We start from the raw sequence: 23286 nt of genomic DNA on the forward strand, positions 1-23286 counted from the left end.
ACACAGAGACAAACATACACACACACACACACACACACACACACACACACGGGTGTGTGTGTGTGTAAATATATGTCTTCCCAATTAGAATGTAAATTCCATAAAGGCAGAGACTATTTAATGTCTTTCTTTGTATCCACAGTACCGAACCCAGTACCTGACACAGAGTGAACATTTAATAAATGCTAGCTTGCTTAACTGGTTCAACCACTTCTAAATTCACTTAACTGTATTTTCATCTAGCCTAAATTTTTCTCTTTTGTCAATAAAAGACTATGGGGTCTTTTTCTTGTGGGACACGATATGCTTTTATTATATACAATATTGTAAGAATAATTTACATATAACTACAAAAGACAACTTTCATCAATAATTCCTGAAAACAGGGGCAGCTAGGTGGCGCAGTGGATAAAGCACCGGCCCTGGATTCAGGAGTACCTGAGTTCAAATCCAGCCTCAGACACTTGACACTTACTAGCTGTGTGACCCTGGGCAAGTCACTTAACCCCCATTTCCCTGCAAAAAAGAAAAAAAAATCAGTGGGGCAGCTAGGTGGTACAGTGGCTAGAGCACTGGCCCTGGAGTCAGGAGGACCTGAGTTCAAATCCGGCCTCAGACACTTGACACTTACTAGCTGTGTGACCCTGGGCAAGTCACTTAACTCTAATTGCCTCACACACGCAAAAAAATTCCTGAAAACAAAATTTCCCTATTTTTCCTTCAGTTAGAGAATGTGTCTCTAAGAGCCAAGCTGGAATAAGGAATAGCTTTGTAAATCTAACTAACTCTAGCAAATGAACTGAAGAATGAAATGAGGCTGGTAGCTCAAGACATTTCATATTCTATACAATGGGGGATAATCATACCAGTGGTACAAATCTTACGAGGCTATTGTAAGGATTAAATGAGACAGTTAATATATGTACTTGGCAAACCTTAAAGCATTCTATAAATTCAGCTATTATAATTATATAAAAAGATTATGTTAATCAAAACCTGACCATTTGTAGAGCATTTTAAGGTTTGCAAAACACCACATATATTATCTCATTTGATCCTCACAACAATTATGTGAAGTGGGTTATTTAGGTATTTTTATATTCATTTTACAGAGGAGGAAACTGAGGCTCAGAGAGATTCATTATTTGAGCTATAGCCACATAGTAAGTATCAGAGGTAGGATCTAAATCCAGGTCTTACCTGACTCTAAGTTAAGCATTCTGGTCACTTTGGCATTTTGTTTCTCATTAATTGCATCATTCATGTGGGGAAAAGCTATTTATTTTTTCCTAAAATGTTTTTTTCTATAAATTCTCTCAGTGAATACAAGTAAAAAAGAATACGTAGTTAAACTCCAAGTAAATCCATAAAATCCTATTTACAATTTGTTTAAAAAGAATGTAAACTGTAACACAATGGTAATAATTTATTGGTTCTGTGTCCTCTCCAATTTGTTTTTCAACAATGTATTTATAAAGTTTTGTAAACTGATGGGTTTTAAGTATAATCATAGAAAATGTATATGTTTTTCTAATTAGTCTAAATTTACTTTACATAATTTAAAATATACACATATATATATTTCCAAATGTTCAAGTTTCATATTTGAATTTTTGGGGGGCAAAATAGCATTCCACTACATTGATATATATATATATATGTTTATTCAGTTAGTCCTCAAGTTGTTCAATTTGTGGACTCTTTCCAGGGTTTAAAAAAAATACAAATAAAGCTGGTATAAGTATTTTTGTATGGATATATTCTTTTTCCCTCTGTAATAACAGCTTTAGGATATAGTCTTTTTTTTTTTTTTTTGCAGGGCAATGGGGGTTAAGTGACTTGCCCAGGGTCACACAGCTAGTAAGTGTCAAGTGTCTCAGACTGGATTTGAACTCAGGTACTCCTGAATCCAGGGCCAGTGCTTTATCCACTGCACCACCTAGCTGCCCCAGGATATAGTCTTACCATAGTCTTATCAACAATATAATAGGGATAGGGACTGGAATTGTGATTTTATTGATATAGGAAACTCCTGGATGAATGAATTTTCTCAATCCATGTAGGTCAGTACCTTCTCTGCCAATTACACTCTTAGAGAATTCTCTAGAAAATTTCAAGGATAAATGACTTGCTCAGGGTCCCATAGCTTATATGGTTCAGAGGTAGGACTGAACTCAGGTATTTCAGGCTTCAGTGCTAGTGTTCTATCCACACTGTCTCATGTCTTATGCTACATATCCCAGTGAATTGCATCTGTAAGAAAGATTTATGGATAAAGCACTGGGCCTGGATTCAGGAGTACCTGAGTTCAAATCCAGCCTCAGACACCTGACACTTACTAGCTGTGTGACCCTAGGCAAGTCACTTAACCCACATTGCTCCGCAAAAAAACCCAAACCAAAACAAAACAAAACAAAACAAAAATAAGAAAGATTTAAACCTTTTTTAAAAGCTCTACAAAAAGATGAAAGAAAATTAATTTTAAAAAATTTCTTGGGAGCCAAGATGGAGGAGTGAAACCAGGAAGCTGCCTGAGCTCTCCTAAATTTCCTTCAGAAACAATATTAAATGAAGCCTCTCAACAGAAGTGAAACAATCTTCCAACTTAACCTAGAAGACCTTCAGGAAAGGTCTGTTTTGTCTGGGTAAAAGAGAGCACAGCTCAGTGCAGAGGATGTCTGGGCAAGCTAGCAAAAGGATCTTAGCCACAGCACAGATCAGCAGTTGAGGACCTGAGGTCCTAGATCAACAAGCTAGTGGCACAGCAGGCCAGTTGTGAAGCCTCCAGTCCAACGGTCCTAGATCAACAAGCTAGTGGCACAGCAGGCCAGTTGTGAAGCCTCCAGTCCCAACACAAAAGGCAATCTGCCAGCTCAGGTATCTGCTACCAATAGGCCCAACTAGGCTGGGCCACTCCAGTGCAGTGAGCAAGTTGCAAACTGCTGAGGCCTCAGAGCAGAAAGCCAGTGACTGGGCCCCTGGCCCCCAGCAAAAGAAGTTTGGGACAGTATATGCTGTAACCCAGGAGCAGAACTCAACCTTAAGAGGCACAAAAATGGCTAAAATTGGAATAAGAAACAGAAAATAACCCTCACCATTGAAAATTATTATAGTGACAGGGAAGATCAAAACATAAACTCAGAGGGGGACAACAATGTCAAAATGCTTACATGTGAAGCCTTAAAGAGGAAGAAGAATTGATCTCGAGACCAAAAAGCCTTCTTGGAAGAGCTCAAAAAGGATTTCAAAAACCAAATAAGAGAGGTATAAGAAAAATTGGGAAAAGAAATGAGAGTTATGCAAGAGAGAATCAATAGCTTGGAAAAGAAGGACAAAATTGACTGAGGAAAACAACTGATTAAAAATACAATTGGCCAAATGGAAAACGAGGTACAAAAGCTGACTGGGGAAAATAATTCCTTAAGAATCAGAATTGGGCAGGTAGAAGCTAATGACTTACTGAGACAACAGGAAGTAGTAAAGCAGAATCAAAAGAATATAAAAGTAGAAAAAAACATCAAATACTTCTTTAGAAAAACAGCAGAACTGGGACATAGATCCAGGAGGGACAACCTAAGAATAACTGGACTATCAAAAAAAGAGTCTAGACAGCATATTTCATGACATTATCAAGAACTGCCTCAATGTCTTAGAACCAGAGGAAAAAAATAAGTCACTGAAAGAATCCACTGATCACCTTCTGAAAGAGACTCCAAAAGGAAAACTCCAAGGAATATTATAGCCAAATTCCAGAATTATCAAGTAAAAGAGGAAATATTGTAAGGAGCCAGAAAGAAGCAATTTAAATATCAAGGAACAAAAATCAGGATTACACAGGACCTGGCAGCTTTAACATTAAAGGATCTGAGGCCCTGGGACATGATATTCTGTAGGGCAAAGGAACTGGGATTACAAATAAGAATGTACTACCCAGCAAAATTAAGCATAATCTTTCAGAAAACTCAATCTACAAATACAAGATACAAGAGAAGCATATAAATGTGGGGTGGGGATGGGGGGAACAAAACATATTACTCAATATGGTTAAAATGTTTACATCCCTGGGGGCAGCTAGGTGGCTGAGTGGATAAAGCACTGGCTTTAGATTCAGGAGGACCTGAGTTCAAATCCAGTCTCAGACACTTGACACTTACTAGCTGTGTGACCTTGGGCAAGTCACTTAACCCTCATTGCCCCACCAAAAAAAAAAAAGTTTTCATCCCTACACAGGAAGAAGATACTTATAACTCTTGAGAACTGTATTTTTATTAAGCCAGATAGGAGGAGTACACACAGGCAGAAGGTATGGGTATAAGTTGATTCTGATGTGATGATATTAAAAAAAAAAAACCTTAAGGGATAATAAAAAGGATTACACAGGGAGAACAGGAAAGGGAAGGCAGAATGGAGTAGAATCACATCACAGGAAGAGGCACAAAAGCCCTATTACAACAGAGAGGAAGACAGGAGAGGTGAGCATTGTTAAGACTTTACTCTTATCTGATTTGGCTCAAAGAGGGAGTAACATCCACACTCAGGTAAAGAATTTTATCTTACCCTACAGGGATGTAAAAGTGGAAAGAAAACAATGGGGTGCTGATACAAGGGAGGGCAAAACTAGGAAGTGAAAGGGGAAAGGGCAAAAAGGAGGTGGGGATGATAGAATGGAGAGAGCAAAACTAGGAGTTGAAAGGGAAAAGGACAAAAGGGAGGTGAGGCTGATAGAATGCAGGGAAATATACAGTAATTATAACTGTTAATGTGAATGGGATGAACTCTCCTTTAAAATGGGAAATGGATAGCAGACTGGATTAAAAACCAGAATCCTACAATATGTTGTTTACAAGAAACATACTTGAAGCAGAGAGATGCACAGAGTAAAGGTAAAAGGCTAGAGCAGAATACATTACACTTCAGCTGAAGTAAAAAAAGAAGGGGTAACAATACAAAGCAAAAGCAAAAATTGACCTAATGAAAAGAAATAAGGAAGGAAACTACATCTTGATAAAAGGTACCATAGATAATGAAGTAATACCAATACTAAACATATATGCACTGATAGGGAGAGGCCCAAATAATCCCCTCTACAATATAGTGGACCAATGAATCTAAATTTTCCCCTTTTCAAGTATTTTATCTCTCTCCCTCTATTTTTCTCTGTAGGCTTATTGCTTTTAGAATTATTCTCTCTCACCTCCCCCCATCCCCAGATGCATGGAAGTACATTTCATTAAAATGGTCAGAGGATTTTAAATTTTTTAAAAGTGGACATTTATTGAGTACTCATTTATATAAGGACATTATTATTTTATTCGTTACTAAAGAAACTAAAACAATTCTGCAAATTAAACTTTACTTCAAAATGATGCAAGGGCAGCTAGGTGGCACAGTGGATAAAGCACCAGCCCTGGATTCAGGAAGACCTGAGTTCAAATCCGACCTTAGACACTGGACACTTACTAGCTGTGTGACCCCGGGCAAGTCACTTAACCCCCATTGCCCCACAAAAAAAATAAAAAATAAAATAAAATAAAATGATGCAAAATATTAGTTTATTTTTATATATTAGGGTATGCCTAGATATATACGGCACACCCTGTATACATTTATGTGGTTCTTATATCAGCTTTTCCTTGCTTTTTCAATATTTTTTTTAATTAATTTTTTTTTTTTGGTGAGGCAATTGGGGTTAAGTGATTTGCCTAGGGTCACACAGTTAGTAAGTGTTAAGTGTCTGAGGTCACATTTGAACTCAGGTCCTCCTGACTTCAGGGCCAGTGCTCTATCTACTGTGCCACCTAGCTGCCCATTTTTGGCATTATTAAATATAAGAATCCCATTTGTAACCTTTTGTCAATTGAAATGAGAGCTATTGGACACATGTTAATTTAGTATTAAAAAAGCCTTTGCTGCTTTGATTTTCCTTTGTGATAATTCAGTAGGAGAAGGATATCAAAACTTCTGTCACTTTAATGCTCTCTTCCAATCTGTCCCCATTCCCATCCCTTAACAAGCAGGAAAAGATAGCCCACAGCAGTCAGACTATTGACTCCTCAGAATTAATACCAGAATTAATAATAAACAAAAAGAATAGTAATGAGAAAAACATTGTGTGTAATTAAGATTTAACACTCAATTATTTAAACAATCTATAGAAAAAAATGAGAAATGGATAATAGAAATGTCAATTCCAACTATCAAAATTTCACCCAGAAATTAAACCAACATAAATCAGTTGCTACACCAAGGAGATCAAAAGAAACCAGAAAAAGCCACAGTCAGCAAACATTTGACTTACTTGCCAAATGGTGAGAGATGACAACCAAAGACAACACTGGGCTAGAATATAAACTCATCTGTAAAAATCTTACAAATTCAAATGAACAGTATTGTCTCAGAGTGGAGGGAAGCAGTAGATGGCAAAACCAGTCTAAAGAAAGCTTTGCAAGATATCCACCTTAATTCATCCCAAAGTAAATAAAGGGTAAAAACAGAGAACTGTGTACAGAAGAAAAATAAAAAAGGTTTTGTTATGGGGGAAATGAGGGGGTTTGGTAAAGGATTTCATGTAGCAGGCAAAAAAAAGGGGTTAACAGAAAAACCTAAGACCCAAGCTCTAAATTTAGATCTGAGCTCTAGAGGGATTCAGACCCTAGTTAATGGATAACTTAAGACTTGAGTCTTCATTAATACAAGTCAAGGCCTAGGTTCTCCTTACCCACATTAATCAGTACCCAAAACAAGAACACAAAGAGGCAGGTCATAGAGACCTTAGCTATAGCAATGATACACAGACAGGGCATAGAAATTCAAACCCATAAATGAAAATATTTTGAAACTAAGCATGAGAATCAAAAAGTGACATGCCAAAACAAAACAAAAAAAAAGGGCAGCTAGGTGGCGCAGTGGATAGAACACTGGCCCTGGAGTCAGGAGGACCTGAGTTCAAATCCAGCCTCAGATACTTAATTAGCAGTGTGACCCTAGGCAAGTCACTTAACCCCAATTGCCTCACCAAACCAAACAAAACAAAACAAAAACAAAAAGTGACATGCACAGAAAAGGTCAAATTTGTCCCTAGATTCACCTTATGATGTGTAAACCCCAAAAAACCCATGGAAAAAGGTACCCACCTTGGGGATTGGCTTAGGACCCCAGGAACTCCAAATTAGGATAGCCCCTCCCCTGTACCTCCCCAAGGTAGAGATTATTATAATGAGACTGATAATCAGTTTATCCATACTATAAATATAACTGTCTTTCTTTCCTTATTCAAGAGATACCTTTCCATATTTCTTCTGGTTCTCTCCCTGTGGTCGACAGTCTTTCAATAAAACTTGAGAAACGGAGTCACTGAGTCCTGTAATTCTTTTGGGACAGCTCACAATCAATTTGACCCTAAAATCCATCCCACATCAGGTTTGTGGATAAGGGTCCTTAGGATTCCTCTTTTTTTTTTTTGCAGGGCATGAGGGTTAAGGGTTAAGTGACTTGCCCAGGTCACACAGCTAATAAGTGTCAAGGTGTCTGAGTCAGATTTGAACTCAGGTTCTCCTGAATCCAGGGGCCAGTTACTTTATCCAGCTGCACCACCTAGCTGCCCCTGAATTCTTCTTTAAAGAATTACACCCTCTTTCACACAATTCCCATTAGAATATAAAATAATAGTTATTTTAGGGTCCTAGGGAAAGGAAACAAGAGGAGAAATCCTTGGACTTCTTCTCATGGGTGTGTATCCAACTCATTTTATAAGTCCAGGAGGCCACAGCACAAAGTATCATGGAGACATCCCAAAATCACAACATTGGCACCAATTGACTTAATAGATACCCAGGCGGTCTGCTCTCAAGTGCATTCTCAACATGCGGTCATACCACAGTGCTGACTGGGACACTGATCACTCGTTAGTTTTGTTTGTAAAGTGCGGCGTCCGGCCCAAAACATTGCATGCACCTTAAACCATCAAGGGCAATATCGGTATTGACACTAGCAAAACCATGAATCTCAGCAAGGTGTGATCAATTGTTGAGATCTCTCAGAAATGCACTGATCGTGTCTTCTTCTGCTAACATCAGCTGCTGAAAAATGGAAGCGATACATGAGAGTGTCCACAGACTTCTCTTGGATGTCTTTGGGAAGAGGACCAGCAAAACGAGATGACTGGTTTGAAGGCCAAGTGGCAGTGAAATGAATCCCATCATTATGAATCCCAAGCGCAGCACACTCATTGAATACAAACGCTCCCCGAATGAAAGTGCTCTTCAGAAACTACGTGCTGCGAGAAGAAATGCTCAGCAAATCACGAGGCAGCGTGCGAATGAATATTGGGTTGAGCTCAGTGAGGAAATACAGGTTGCTGCTGACATGGGAAACATCAGAGGAATGTACGAAGGCATCAAGACAGTTTTTGGACCCACTCAGAGCAAGACAGCTCCCCTCAAGTCCAGCACTGGAGAGTACATTACGGATAGAGTTAAGCAAATGGAAAGATGGGTAGAGCACTTTTCTGAATTGTACGCCATCAGAAATTCTATCACAGAATCAGCTTTAAACATCATGGAGTCCTTCCCTGTACTACAGGAGTTGGACAATGTACCCACACTTGAGGAACTTGAGAATGCAATTAGCTCCCTAAGATGTGGAAAAGCTCCGGGTGTAGATGGTATCACAGCCGAATTGATCAAATGCTCTAAAAACGTTCTATTAAAGCCCCTGCATGAATTGTTGTGCCTATGTTGGAAAGAAGGTGAAGTGCCACAGGATATGCGTGATGCTGGTATAGTTACTCTTTATAAGAACAGTGGAGACAGGAGTGGCTGTAACAACTACAGAGGAATTTCACTTCTCAGTGTTGTTGGGAAAGTGTTTGCCAAGGTCATATTGCTTAGACTGCGTAAACTTGCGGACCGTGTTTACCCTGAATTGCAATGTGGCTTTCGAGCAGGGAGGTCAACTATTGATATGATTTTCTCGTTTCACCAACTGCAAGAAAAGCACAGAGAACAAAGAAAACCCCTCTTCATTGCCTTTATAGACCTGACCAAAGCGTTTGATATGGTTAACAGAGAAGGTCTTTTCGAAATTCTTTCGAGAATTGGTTGCCCTCCTAAACTCCATAGCCTCATTCGCTCCTTTCATTGCAACATGCAGGGTGTCGTACAGTTTGAAGGCAACACCTCTGAAGCATTCAGCATAAACAGCAGAGTCAAGCAAGGATGTGTGCTTGCTCCCACACTGTTTGGAATTTTCTTCTCCATGCTGTTGTGTCATGCTTTTGGTTCGTCAACTGATGGCATCTATCTGCATTCCTAGGTGGACGGAGGCCTGTTCAACGTTTCACGTCTGAGATCCAAAACCAGAGTGAGAGGTAACACCCTTAGAGACCTGCTTTTTGCCAATGATGCCGCACTTGCCTGTCACTCAAGAGCGTGAATTGCAGACCTTGATGGATCGCTTCTCCCAAGCTTGCATGGACTTTGGCCTAACCATTAATCTTAAAAAGACGAGAGTCATGTGTCAGACTGCTATGTCACCTCCATTGATACACATTGGTAGCTACCAGTTGGATGTTGTAAGCCAACTCTCGTATCTTGGTTCTATTGTCAGTGACAATTTGTCACTTGATTCTGAGATCAATCAGAGGATTGGGAAAGCTACTTCAACCATGGCTAAGCTTGCCAAGCATGTCTGGGCAAACAGTAAACTGACAAGACGAACCAAATCTTCTGTCTATAGAGCTTGCGTCCTGAGTACCCTACTGTATGGCAGCGAAACATGGACTATGTATACTAGCAAGAGAAGAAGCTTAACGGCTTTCACATGTTTTGCCTTCGGCACATCCTTGGCATATCTTGGTCAGATAGGATCACCAACACAGAAGTGCTCCAATTTGCACAACTTCTGAGCATCTACACACTACTGAAACAAAGATGGCTGTGCTGGCTCGGTCATGTGCATCGCATGCAAGACAGGCACATTCCTAAAGACCTACTCTATAGTGAGTTAGCCTTAGGCCAAAGACCTGCTGGACGCCCCCAGCTTCAAGACAGAGATGTATGCAAGTGAGACTTGAGGGCTCTGGGAATAGACATCAGCAGCTGGGAGGATAGCCAAGGACCGTACCCAATGGAGTTCAGTACTCAGGAGCAGCTTGCGCGGCTGAGATGGGCCTTCAAGCTTGGGAGGAAGAAAAAGGAATGAGACGCAGGAATCGACGGGCAACAGAGAACGCAGTTTTCCGATGTCTTCATTGTGGCAGGAGCTGCGGCTCCGTATTGGACTGCACAGCCACACTGTGGCTCTTGAAGGCGCTGATCCATGGTCATCCACGACTTGTGGAAGCCTACTACTACTACTACTACTTCTCGCGGGGAGAAGGCATGGCACAGAGGTGTGGCTCTGAGAAACCTATCTCCTCGAACAGGAGACAGGGAAATCCTTTTATAGAGGACCATGGTGGTGGTCCAATGGGGTGATCATCTGACTGTGGAAAGTTCCCTTATTGGGGGAGGACCATCCCCCAGTGGTGGTGGCTGGGGGAAGTCCAGTGATGAATGGCTCTGGATCTTTCAAGCCATCTCTGTTCTCCTCATGCCACAAAGGCAGCAGCCACACCTAATCTTATCTCCCTGAGGGGTGGGGGAGACTGGAACGATGGGTGGTGGTCCTGGAGCTAGCTCAGTCCCTATCTGGTGCCACTTATCTCTTTAGGTGTGTCTTTCCTTTGGTTTGGTTTCTCAAGGAGAAGGTTATTTGATGTACCCCAGAAAACTTCTGAGATACCCTGGGTCCATGACATTTTGCAAAAACTCACAATTAATAGTTTTCTTCATCAAGGAGAATGGAGCCACTGCACAAATAAGGACCCTATCACTTCACAGTCCCTGAGCTATTTATGGAGAAATGGTACTGCAGAGTATAAAGATGGTGGGGTTGAGGTAAGCTATAGCAGATCAAATATATCAATCAGTAAAGATTTATTAAGTACTTATCATATGTCAGTCATTGTGATAGGCTCTGGAGATATGAATATAAATAATCCTATTTGTAGATGACATTTTATTAATTACATCAAGACCAAAGATAATGAAGAAGCTCTTAGAAGAGGTGTGTAATTGTTCAAAGGAGTTTGACCTATCCACCCAGGAAAGACCAAATAGATGAAAAATGTCTATTGTTCAGATTTCAACATGCCTCTGAATGGATACCGCATAGAGCTATGTGTACGTATATCCAAGACAATACAATTGAAAAGGAAGAAGAAAAGCCAGCTGGATTGCTTTCATTATATTAAAATGTACTTTTACTGACACCAAGTTTCTTCTACTCTAAAAGACCCATCTTTTCAATATAAACAATTTTCCTGATGTTGCTATGTGACAGAGCAGCTTGGAACATTATACAGAAGGCAATGGAAAAGTACATGGTGGATGCAAGCAGGTGGCAACATGAGAGGTTGTGAAGAAGAGTAGAAGTAAAGGATGTCATCAAAAGATTGTAGGGGGGGCAACTAGGTGGCGCAGTGGATAGAGCACCAGCCCTGGAGTCAGGAGGACCTGAGTTCAAATCCAGTCTCAGACACTTACCACTTACTAGCTGTGTGACCCTGGGCAAGTCACTTAACCCTCATTGCCCCACCCAAAAAAAAAAAAAAAGATTGTATGACGGAAAGAAAAAAATGGGCTGATTTGATTATATGGTGAGAACAAGGGATGACAAGTGGACAGTCAAAGCCTCCCACTGTTACCCTTGAAATACTGGGAGAAAAACAAAGAAGGTGTCTCACATGTTAGCTGGACCCCCCTTTGTGGCAAATGTTTGGGAGGGCTCAGATAAGAGTCACACAGAAATAGGTGGGCTGGGATCTGAACTTTGGAAGGAATCTTGGAACTGATGAGATCACAGATCCATTTGAGTATTTTTAGCAGCTGGGTGGTGTGGTGGATAGAGCACCCGGCCTGGAGTCAGGAAGACCTGACTTCAAATCTGGTCACAGACACTTGTTAGCTGTGTGACCCTGGGCAAGTTACTTAACTTCTATTTGACTCTGTTTCCTTAACTATAAAATAAGGATAATAACAACACCCACCTCTCAGAGCTGTTGTAAGGATTAAATGAGATAATATTTGCATGGCACTTAGCAGAGGGTCTGACCCATGCTAGGTGCTCAATAAATGCTCATTTCTTTCCTTCCTATATATTTATCCACATAGGATAGATTAAAGAGCCAGGCTCTTGCAGCTCCCCACTCTGCTCTCTTGCTGGGAAGTCCTTTTTTTTCTTTCTTTTTTTTTGAGGGAGATAATAGGAGGTCTGACTCCCTTGTAACCTTTCATCCCACTATTTTCCTAAAAGTTCCAATATATTTAAATTTCATTTTGAGGTTCTTTTGGTTTTTTGTTTTGCTTTGTTTTGGTTTTGTTTATTTGTTTTACAGGGCAATGAGGGTTAATTGACTTGCCCAGGGTCACACAGCTAGTAAGTGTCAAGTGTCTGAGATCATATTTGAACTCAGGTCCTCCTGAATCCAGGACCGGTGCTTTATCCACTGTGCCACCTAGCTGCCTCCAAATTTAATTTTAATGTGATCAAGACATTCAAAACATTGGCCGAGGATGATATTAATAAAAGACATTCCTAGTATCAGTCATTGTTACCTGATTGCTCCTGGTCTGGTACCTCTGGTGTTCCTAGAGAGCTCCTGTCTCTTGAAGATGGGATAAAATAACTCCTGTCACTGAATGGCATTTGTTCTATGTTTCCCACTTTCTCTTTGTATTTTTTAAAGAAGTCTTCATCTGCTGTTTCCTGTAATAGAAATAAGTCTTCTGACCATCGGTTTCCCAGAAATCTTTAAATATTATCACCTAACTATTGTGAATGAAGAGATTCGGGTTGACATTATGGGCAAGTTATCTTATCTTGCTAAGTCTCATCTTCCTCTTCTGTAAAATGGGGACAAGGACGTTTACACAAGAGAGACATCAAGGAACAGTGGCTATACTTAGTCAGGAAGCTATGGGTTCCAATCCTGCCTCCTACATTTAGTAGCTCTATAAATTACTTAACTCTTACAGCCTAGGGCAACTCTTTAAGTTACATGGAAGGAGATCCTATTCTGATAAAAATCCCAGGTCCTAGAGTGATATATTGAGTTGTTGAGATAATACTTACATTCCCTCTCTCAAAAAAAGAGAAAAGTGCTTTGGAAATCTCAAACCTTATAAAAATATGAGCTATTATTATTCCCTCTGCCAAATTCATTCAGCACTACCACTTTCCTACTCTCCCAGCATTCAGATGATCATTTATAAGACAGTACTTTGAAGCCACCAGCAGTATATTCTTTTTGGCCACTTAGGAAGACTATTTTTCTTTATTATTTTAAATTAATTTTAAAATTTTGAACTTAATCTTCAAAAAACACAAACATTTCAATATACAAGATAAGCCAGAAAATATTATATGTATAAGAAACTGAATTCTCTAGTCTCATATATACAATTTTTAAAAAATGTATTCATATTAAATTTAACAAAGGAGTAACAAAATTTGGGGGGTCCCTTTCTGTACTTCTTTTTTATCATCTTCTATGCATTTCAAAATGTTTTATTGATTTTCTTGTTTGCATCTTTCTTTTTTTTTTTTTTTTAGTGAGGCAATTGGGGTTAAGTGACTTGCCCAGGGTCACACAGCTAGTAAGTGTCAAGTGTCTGAGGCTGGATTTGAACTCAGGTACTCCTGACTCCAGGGCTGGTACTTATCCACTGTGCCACCTAGATGCCCCTGCATCTCTCTTAATGGCCATTTATATCTGTCTTTACTTTTGGTGAATTCCAATTAAAAAAAAAGATTCTTCTAAGAAGTTTTCCTTGATTGACATCAACCACTAACCAGACTACCTTCCTCCAAATCCCCAGGACCCTTATCTATCCTTAAAAAAAAAAAGCTACCCTTGCATTTATTATTTAATTGTACACATAAGATGCTTTTATATTTATTACATGTTTCTTTTATCTTCCCTTGTCAAATAACTACCTAAGGATAGAGACTGTCCTCAGAAGATGTTTGTCTATAAAGTATTACTGGGATATATAGAATTCTTAAAAATACTAGACAATGCAGTGGCTTCAGGCTCAAATATCAAGGTAAAGAGCTGTCAATTCTACCTTTCAGGAAACTCAAATTTTATTAGAAGGGTCTTCTTTAAAATACAGTGTGTTAGGGGACAGCTAGGTGGCACAGTGGATAGAACACCCACCCTGGATTCAGGAGGACCTGAGTTCAAATCTGGCCTCAAACACTTGACACACTTACTAGCTGTGTGACCCTGGGCAAGTCACTTAACCCTAATCACCTCACCCCCCCCAAAAAATACAGTGTGTTAAATAGATAGACTCTGTTTTTACATTTCTATTTTCTGTTTCTAGCATTGAGAATGGAGTAAGTCAAGAAAATAACTGTTCATACAGTTCTTCTGCAGAATCTGTATGGCTCCAGGGTGCCAGACTTAGTGTGGATACCCAATTAACAGTTCAAAATTCCTAAAGTCAAGTAATCCACAAATCTCAGCCACCCCAGAAAAGAGATTATAGGTATGCCCCATCAAGCCTGGTTTACCTTTCTCAGTTTCATGCATAAAATAGAAACTTGTCTTTATAGCCTGTCTTTGATAATAAGCTACCTGGTTTTACCAACCTTGTTTGGAATATACTGTAGAAAGTGGGGTCTAAGAGCTTAAAATCTCAAGTATCAGATTCTTATTCCTAGGCCCCATGTATAATTTCTAACAGAGAATATATCTAATGCTTCGCAACATTATGTCTTCAATACCTTGATGCACCCAATGGGGGAAGAAATGTATTAAGACAGAATTCTGACTCACTCACTATTTGAAATGAAGATGTAGTGGCTTCATAAATATCTGGAATTTGGGGCGGCTCTGTGGAACTGACTGTCTCTTCTCTTGGTTCTGTTGAACTGGGCTCCTCTCTTGGTTCTGTTGAGCTTTGATTCTCTCCTGGTTCTGTTGAGCTTTGCTCCCCTCTTGATTCTGCTGAACTGGGTTCCTCTATTGGTTCTGTTGAGCTTTGCTCCCCTCTTGATTCTGCTGAACTGGGCTCCTCTCCTGGTTCTGTTGAGCTTTGCTCCCCTCTTGATTCTGTTGAACTGGGCTCCTCTCCTGGTTCTGTTGAGCTTTGCTCCCCTCTTGATTCTGCTGAACTGGGTTCATCTATAGGTTCTGTTGAGCTGGGTTCCTCTCTCAATTCCATTGAGCTCTGCTCTTCTCTTGATTCTGCTGAACTGGGCTCCTCCATTGGTTCTGTTGAACTGGGCTCCTCCATTGGTTCTGTTGAGCTGGGCTCCTCCATTGGTTCTGTTGAGCTGGGCTCCTCTCTTGGTTCTGTTGAACTGTAGTCTTCTTCTGGTGCATATGATTCACTGTTATCCTCTTGGGTTGGCTTTTTTTCTTCAAGGTCATCAATGACCACTGGCTGTACCACCAGAAGCAAAAATGGGGATGATCAGCATGATGAGGAAATACAGTAATTATGCTAACTCATAAAAGAATTATATTGAAAAAATGCTGGGATTAGCAATCAGCTAAATTTTAAGCTTATCTGCCAGCTGGGTTTTTTAAAAAACGTATAATTTACTTGGGATATGAAACTCTAGTTGAGGAAACTCCTACTTACTAAAGCAGATAGATAATTTATAGATCTAATTTGATGTTAAGTGAACTCAGCATCACATAGCAAGTGAATGTCAGTGCTAGGACTTGAGTCCTTGGATCTTAACACATAGGCCAGTTTTTTATTTACTAGGTTGCCTCTTACCACCTGTTTATTCTGGTTAATTATATTTCCTTCTTTTGAAAAAAAAAGAACATGGCTTCAAATAATTTAGGAAATCTAGTGGTAGAATTTCTCATATGTGCTTAACCAAGCATCAAACACACTAAAGAATAAGACTAATATCTCTGTGTTCTATGGACACGGCAAGAGGGATGTACAAATTCCTTTGGCAAGTTCTCACTATCTTGAATTTCTTAAGTTAGTCATAAATATCTTAACTTTACCCCATCCTCTTCTGTTTGCTGTTCTTCCACATCTTGAGAAATTGGTTCAGTTTCTGGTTCAGACCTAGTTTCAGTTAAACAGTTAAAGAATAGATTCAAATAATAATACTTTGAAAAGCAAAAAGAACAATGCATCCCAATAAAGTGAGACCAGAAATATCATCTTAAGTATGCTTGTGTAATAAAATTGAGAAAATACAAAAGCCAGAGAAAAGTACACCCAAAAGACAATAATCTTATACCTATTTGTCCATGTATGTACATACATACATGCATGCATACATATTTTTCCTAGGGCAGCAGATACCTGTGCAACACTATAAAAAGTCCAATTCTGCCTTATAAAGTGATGGAGTTTCTACCCCCTATTAACAAAGAGTAAAGAACTGGAGACTTCATATTGGTCTTTTTATAAATCTCTATTCTCATTAGCCCCCAATATAATACTATTTCTAAACAAGTACAGAGCCTTGATTATATTGCTTTATGATGCATTGGGGAGGGAGAATATGGACTAGGTTCTCAGCAGTGAGGCTTATGTGACTACAAACAGCTTCTGTGGTATCTCTCTCTGCTACTCTTTAGGGTTAGAATAGGTATACCCATCTTTCTAGGATGTTTCAGGCATTATAGAGCCTAAGGAAAAGAGGGGAAGAATAAATGATCTCTCTATGCCCCTTACACATTCATGTAGTCTATAATTTTAAAGTTGATTCACTATAGTTCAACTTTTAAGGGCATTTAGTTTCCTCATCCATAAAATGAAGGGTTGGACTAAATGTTCTCTAAGGTCTTTTCCTTAGAGAAAAGGGAAGGAAAGGGGAAAGGAGTAGGAGAAAAAGAAAGAAGGGGGTAGGGAAGTGGAAAGGAGGAAGGAGAAGTGTCCAAGAGAGAGGAAGGTTAGATGAATCTAGTGAATCTATTGGAGGTCTCAGGTAAACCAGTGCTAGAGGTAGGAGTTAAATATATGTTTTGAACTGACATGAAAAAAATTTATTTCTTACTTGCCTTAACATAAATAAGGATTGCCTGAATTTAAAATTCTTTTGGAACCTGTTACCTTTTATCGATTAAGGGCGCGAAGCAGGACAAACAGAAATACAGGTAGGAGGCAGAGGAGATAGGGAGCTGAAAGAAAAGGCTAATAGAGAAGACCCAGAGGAAGTCCCAGGGACAAGAAATAGACAGAAGTGGTGAAGCCCATCCCCTGGAAGAGAGAAAGAAAAGTTGAGGAAGTTTCTGCTCCTTCCCTGAACTTTCTGCTCTCGTTCTCCGAGATATCCCTCCCCCTAGTTAGCCCCTTTCCCCATTTTCCCATCAGTATCCCGGTAGCTCCCCTCACCCTGGACCTTCTTCCCCAGGCTCAGCCATCTTCCGTTGCTAAGAGACGCGATCAACATCCGCTGGTTAAGTCTTCTTTGGAAGGAACCAAACTCAACAGATCTTCTGTCCACCCCTTTGCTTTTACCTGAAATGGAATAGTCTGCTCTCCAGTCTCCTTACCTCCTCCCTCTGTATCTCAAAACCAGAAACAGCTGGAATGGGAAATCATGGCTGTTCCTCACTGTGTCTAGATCCTGTAGATATAGAGGCACCCTTGCCTTCGGTGACTGACTTATCTATATCTACAGCTTATGGCTGCAGCCTATGAGAGGCATTTCTATAATACCACAAGCCTCTAAATAGGCTCATCTTGATTCTAGATTCATAGGACCCAGAGCTTGTTGATCTATATGGATCTGCTAGGGGAAAGGGTACATTCGATGGTATTTGGGAAATGTACTGACTGGGCTTCTCTGCTTACCATATGGAAATAAGTATTTATTTGTATAAATTATATTCTATTACATGATATTATATTATCCTACTATGTGCCAGACACTGTGCTCAGTTGATTTTTATGAATTTTATCTCATTTGAGACTAGCAACAATTATTTGAGGTAGATGTTATTATTCAGGAAACTGAAGCAAACAGAAGTTGAGTGATTTGCCCAGGGACCCAGTAAGGTTTTGAGCTGTATTTAAACTCCAAGTCTTCCTGACAACAGACTCAGCCCTGCATCCACTGTGCCACTAGTGCCTTTTCACCCAGGATGTAAGTGGTCAGAGTATCCCCAAGATTGTTGCTCAAGAAAATAAGTGTTACTGTCTCCATGCATAAGCTCTTATATCTGAAGAGACAAGGGCGGGAAGAGAGAAATTTAATGATACACTCCTGCGAAGGCACCCAGAAAGCAGCTTTGGAGAATCTTATTTATTGTTTATATCAAGGTTGGAGAGGGAAACATTTCTAGGCTAAGGTTTTGACTTTCTCTAGTTATCAGTTACTACAGGCTTACCCACTTTCAGCACCATCTGTTTATTGGTGAACAGGTGTCAGAAAGGGAAGACTGGGATATGTGTCCTAGCCAGATCTGATCAGTACTGACCCGGCTATGAACCTGGGATAGCAGCCCCACCATTTTTCTGGATATCATCTGAGATAGATGGGAATTTGGGGTTAGGAACAATCTATCTTGCCCAACAGATCCATTTTTTAATCTCCTTTGTTGGTTCTTCAACCTTGTTTAAGCTCACCACTGGAGTCTCCCCCAAAGTGCTGTCTTGGGTCCTTTTCTTATTTCCTTCACTTGGTGATCAGCTTCTATTAAAATGGATGTCCTGTAGGCATCTCAAACTCAACACATCCAAAACAGAACTTACTATCTTTCTCCCCAACTTCCCCCTTGTCTGAACTTCCCTATTACTACTGAGGATACCATCATACTCCCAATTGCCTGGGCTCACAATCTCAATTCTTCACTCATACCACATATCCAATCCATTGCCAAATCTTGTAGTTTCTACCTTAACAACATATCTCTTATAAGTCTATAGGTCCTTGTCACCTATTGCATGGACCACTACAGTAGCCATCTAACTGATGTTCCTGGTTTAATTATTTTACCACACCATTTCATCCTTTACTTAGCTGCCAGATGATTTTTCTAAATTATAGACTATTTAATACCTGAATGCCCTTGCTCAATAAATTCAAGTGGCTCTCTCTTACTTTCAAGATCATACATAAAGTCTGCTGTCATCTAAAGGTCTTCATCGCCTTGATGTGGAATGGAATTAGGGTCAAATTGATCATGACTTGTCCCAAAAGAATTACAAGACTCAGTGACTCAGTTTCCCAAGTTTTATTGCAATGCTGTGAGTGATCACAGGGAGACAACCAGAAAAGTGGAAAGGTATCTCTCAAATAGTGAAAGAAAAGACAGTTATATTTATAGTATAGATAAATTGATTTATCAGTCTCATTATAATAATCTCCACCTTGGGGAGGTACAGGGGAGGGTTTATACTAATTTGGAGTTCCTGGGGTCTCTGAGGTGGGTACCTTTTTCAGTGGAGGTGTGTTTTGGGGGTTTACATGTCATAAGGTGAATCTGTGGACAAATTTGGTTTTTTCTGCATGTCTCTTTCTGATTCCCATGGCTAGTTTCAAAATACCTTTATTTTTATTAGAATTTATATTGCCTTGTCATTTCCTTTATTGTTATATGACCTGATCCTTTATAGTCCTGTTATGGGTACTGATTTCTGTGGGTACAAGAACCTAGCATCTGACTCCCTTTTGGAGCTAATATCTGAATTAAAGCTTGGGTCTTAGGTTTTTCTATTAACCCCTTGTTTTGCCTCCTACATCAGCTTGGCCCCTTCCTACTTCCCAGTCTTTTTATATCTTATAACCCTCTTTTTACTCTACTATCCAGTTACACTGGACTACTTGCTGTTCCTGAAACATACCATCTCCACTGTCTGTTTTCATGCTCTGGCTGTCCCTCAGTTACTGAAATGTTCTGCCCTTTCACCTCTGCCTTTTAGTTTTCCTGGCAAGATTCAGCTCAAACTCCACCTTCTACAAGTGGCATTTCTTAGTCTTTTGGCTGTTAATTCCTTGCCCTTTAGACTGCCTTCCATTTATTATATTTTTTCTTGGGCAGGACAAGGCGGGGTGTGTGGGGCGGGGTTAAGTGACTTGCCTAGGGTCATATAGCTAGTAAGTGTCAAGTGGCTGAGGTTGGATTTGAACTCAGGTCTTCCTGAATCCAGGGCTGGTGCTTTATCCACTGTGCCACCTAGCTGCCCCCCATTTACTCTTTTATTATTTTTTAAAATAAAAGTATTTTATTATTTTCCAGTTACCTGTAAGGATAGCTTTCCACATTTGTTTTAATAGAATTTTTAGTTCCAAATTTTTTTCCCACCCTACCTTCCCTCCCTCCTCCCCAAGATGGAAAGTAATCTGATATAGGTTGTATATGTACAATCACATTAAACATATTTATGCATTAATCATATTGTGAAAGAAAAATCAAAGCACAAGGGAAAAACCTTAAAAAAGAAGGAAAAAAACACAGCCCAAAAGTAGAAACTGTATGGTTCAATCTTCATTCATAATCCAGTTCTTTTTTCTGGATGTTGAGAACGTTTTTTATCATGAGTTCTTTGAAATTGTTTTGGATCATTGCACTGCTGAGAAGAGCCAAGTCTATCCAAGTTATTCATCACACAATGTTACTGTTACTGTGTACAATGTTCTCCTGGTTCTGCTCCTCTCAGTCAGCATCAGTTCATGTAAGTCCTTCCACGTTTTTCTGAACTCCTCCTGCTCATAGTTTCTTTTTAAAAAACATTTATTTTATTTTTTTCCCCAGTTACATGTAAGGGTAGTTTTCAACATTCATTTTCATAAGATTTTGAATTCCAAAATTTTCTCCCTCCCTCCCTTTCCTCCCCCCTCCTCAAGACAGCAACCAATCTGGTATAGGTTATATATGTTTGGTCCACAAGTGCTCTTTTTTTTATCAGTTCTCTCTATGGGAGTGGATAGTATGCTTCATTATTAGTCCCTTGGGATTCTCTTGGATCATTGTATTGCTGAGAGTAGTTAAGTCATTCACAATTGCTCATTGAACAATACTGCTGTCACTATGCACAATGTCCTCCCAGCTCTGCTCACTTCACTATACATCAGTTCATATTAGTCTTTCCAGGTTTTTCTGGGATCATCCTGTTTGTCATTTCCTATAGCACAATACCATTCCACCACAATCATATACCACCACAGCTTCTTCAGTCATTCCTCAGTTGATGGACATTCCCTTGATTCCCAATTCTTAGCCACCCCAAAAAGTTGCTATAAATATTTTTTGTACAATTTCCCCCCTTTTCTCTTTTTCATAGTTACCACTGTTAACTGTTTCCCTTCACCCTATTCCCTTACCCATGATATTTACTCTATTATCTATCTTCTTTCACCCTATCCCTCTTCAAAAGGGATTTGCTTCTATATGTCCTGTCCCCCAATATGCCCTCCCTTCTTTTGCCCCTCTCTCTTTATCCCCTTCCCCTCCTATTTTCCTGCAGGGTTAGAGAGATTACTCCACCCAATTGAGTGTGTATGTTATTCCCTCCTCAAGCCAATTCTGGTGAGATTAAGGTCTTTGAGCCTATTCTGATGACTGTAAAGTTCACTTACTGTCCTGCTCTTCCCCCACTCCATAAGCCCTTTCCTGTTTCATGTAGGATTTCACCCCATTCTACCTCTGACCTTCATCTTTCCCTAGTGCATTCCTCTCACCCCTCAATTTTATCCTAAAGATGTCATCATGGGGCAGCTAGGTGACACAGTGGACAAAGCACCACTCCTAGACCCAGGGGGATCCCAGCCAAAACCTGGCCTCAGACACAAGACAGTCACCTACTGCATGAGCCCAGGTATGTCCCCCAACTCTAATTTTTTTATGGTTCTCTAGGGTCTTGTATTTGAAAGTCAAATTTTCCATTCAGTTCAGGTCTTTTCATCATGAATACATGAAAGTCCTCTTTTTTCACTGAAGTCCCATTTGTAATCCCAATTCCTTTGCCCTCTGGAATATTATATTCCATGCCCTCTGGTCCTTTAATGTAGAAGCTGCTAGATCTTGTGATATCCTGAATGGGGCTCCACAGTACTTGAATTCTTTCTTTTTGGCAGCTTGCAACATTTTCTCCTTGACCTGGGAGCTCTGGAATTTGCCTATAATATTCCTGGGAGTTTTCCTTTTGGGATTTCTTTCAGGAAGTGATGGGTGGATTCTTTCAATTTCTATTTTAGTTTCTTCTTCTAGAATTTCAGGGCAATTTCCCTGACAATTTCTTGGAAGATGATGTCTAAGCTCTTTCCTTGATCATGGTTTTCAGGTAGACCAGTAATTTTTAAATTATCTCTTCTGGACCTTTTTTCCATGTCAGCAGTTTTTCCCAGAAGATATTTCACATTGCCCTCTATGTTTTTTATTCATTTGGATTTGCTTTATTGTGTCTTGGTTTCTCATAAAGTCACTGGCTTCCATTTGTTCAATCATAATTCTTAGGCAATTATTTTCATCATCTTAGGCAATTATTTTCCATTTGACTTTTCAAGCTGTTGACTTTTGTCAAAGGCCATGAAGGCAGCTGAAGCAGGTGGTATAGAAAGCTTAGAGCTTGGTCAAACATTGAAGCTGTCAAGATCACCCATTGCACTCTGAGCCATCACACGTCATCCTGACATCTTGCCAACTGGACTTTGATGACTCCAGAAGAGAGACTGACAACTTTGTTCCTTTGCCTCACTTCAATTCAATTCATGTACAAGTCATCACCCTGTGATGTTATTGGTCTTTTTTGAAAATGAAGGACAAACAACAACAAACCCCAGCTCAGCCCAGTGTCCACCACACAGCTCACCACGTGCTTAATAAATGTTTGTTGACTGTTAAAGGACACACTTGGGTAGTCTTTGTGTAAAGTCCACCACTTAGTTCTGATGGCATTCACAAGGTCTTGGGGACATGTTTTAGGTCATCTTTGTATAACTCTCTTTGTATAACTGCTCAGACGGTTCGTTATTTCCCATTTGGCTGCACTCATTTTGGATTTTGCCCGTTTTCAACAACCTAGTGCTAGATAAATGGATTGCACTCCCCTTTCAGTAATTTTTAAGGTGCCAGATGAATGGGGGGGGGGGAAGGAACACACATTCCCTCTCCAGTCATTTTTAAAAATGGTTTGCGTGGGAAGGTAATGTTAAAATTTGGTGGAGATGGATGCTGGGTTCTAGGGAGATTCAGTGCCTCTCTCCTCTCCTATTCCCTCACCTTGCCCCGAAGCAAACTCAGCGGAGCGCTCCGAG

General features: G+C 39.9%; 1 protein-coding gene across 1 annotated transcript in view; it reads right to left on the reverse strand.

Annotated features, from left to right (window-relative positions):
- The window catches only part of CCDC40 (coiled-coil domain containing 40), a 114150-nt gene extending 96701 nt beyond the window's left edge, over positions 1 to 17449 (reverse strand). The window contains exons 1-4 of the mRNA XM_044005216.1: positions 17421 to 17449; positions 16079 to 16142; positions 14889 to 15494; positions 12657 to 12807 (exon numbers count right to left, since the gene is read on the reverse strand). Of these exons, the coding sequence (XP_043861151.1) occupies positions 12657 to 12807; positions 14889 to 15494; positions 16079 to 16142; positions 17421 to 17449 (850 nt within the window). The remainder of the gene's footprint in view (positions 1 to 12656; positions 12808 to 14888; positions 15495 to 16078; positions 16143 to 17420) is intronic.
- Positions 17450 to 23286: the final 5837 nt, after the last annotated feature.

The sequence above is a fragment of the Dromiciops gliroides genome, chromosome 4 (assembly GCF_019393635.1).
Source record: "Dromiciops gliroides isolate mDroGli1 chromosome 4, mDroGli1.pri, whole genome shotgun sequence".
NCBI classification, from domain to species: Eukaryota; Metazoa; Chordata; class Mammalia; order Microbiotheria; family Microbiotheriidae; genus Dromiciops; species Dromiciops gliroides.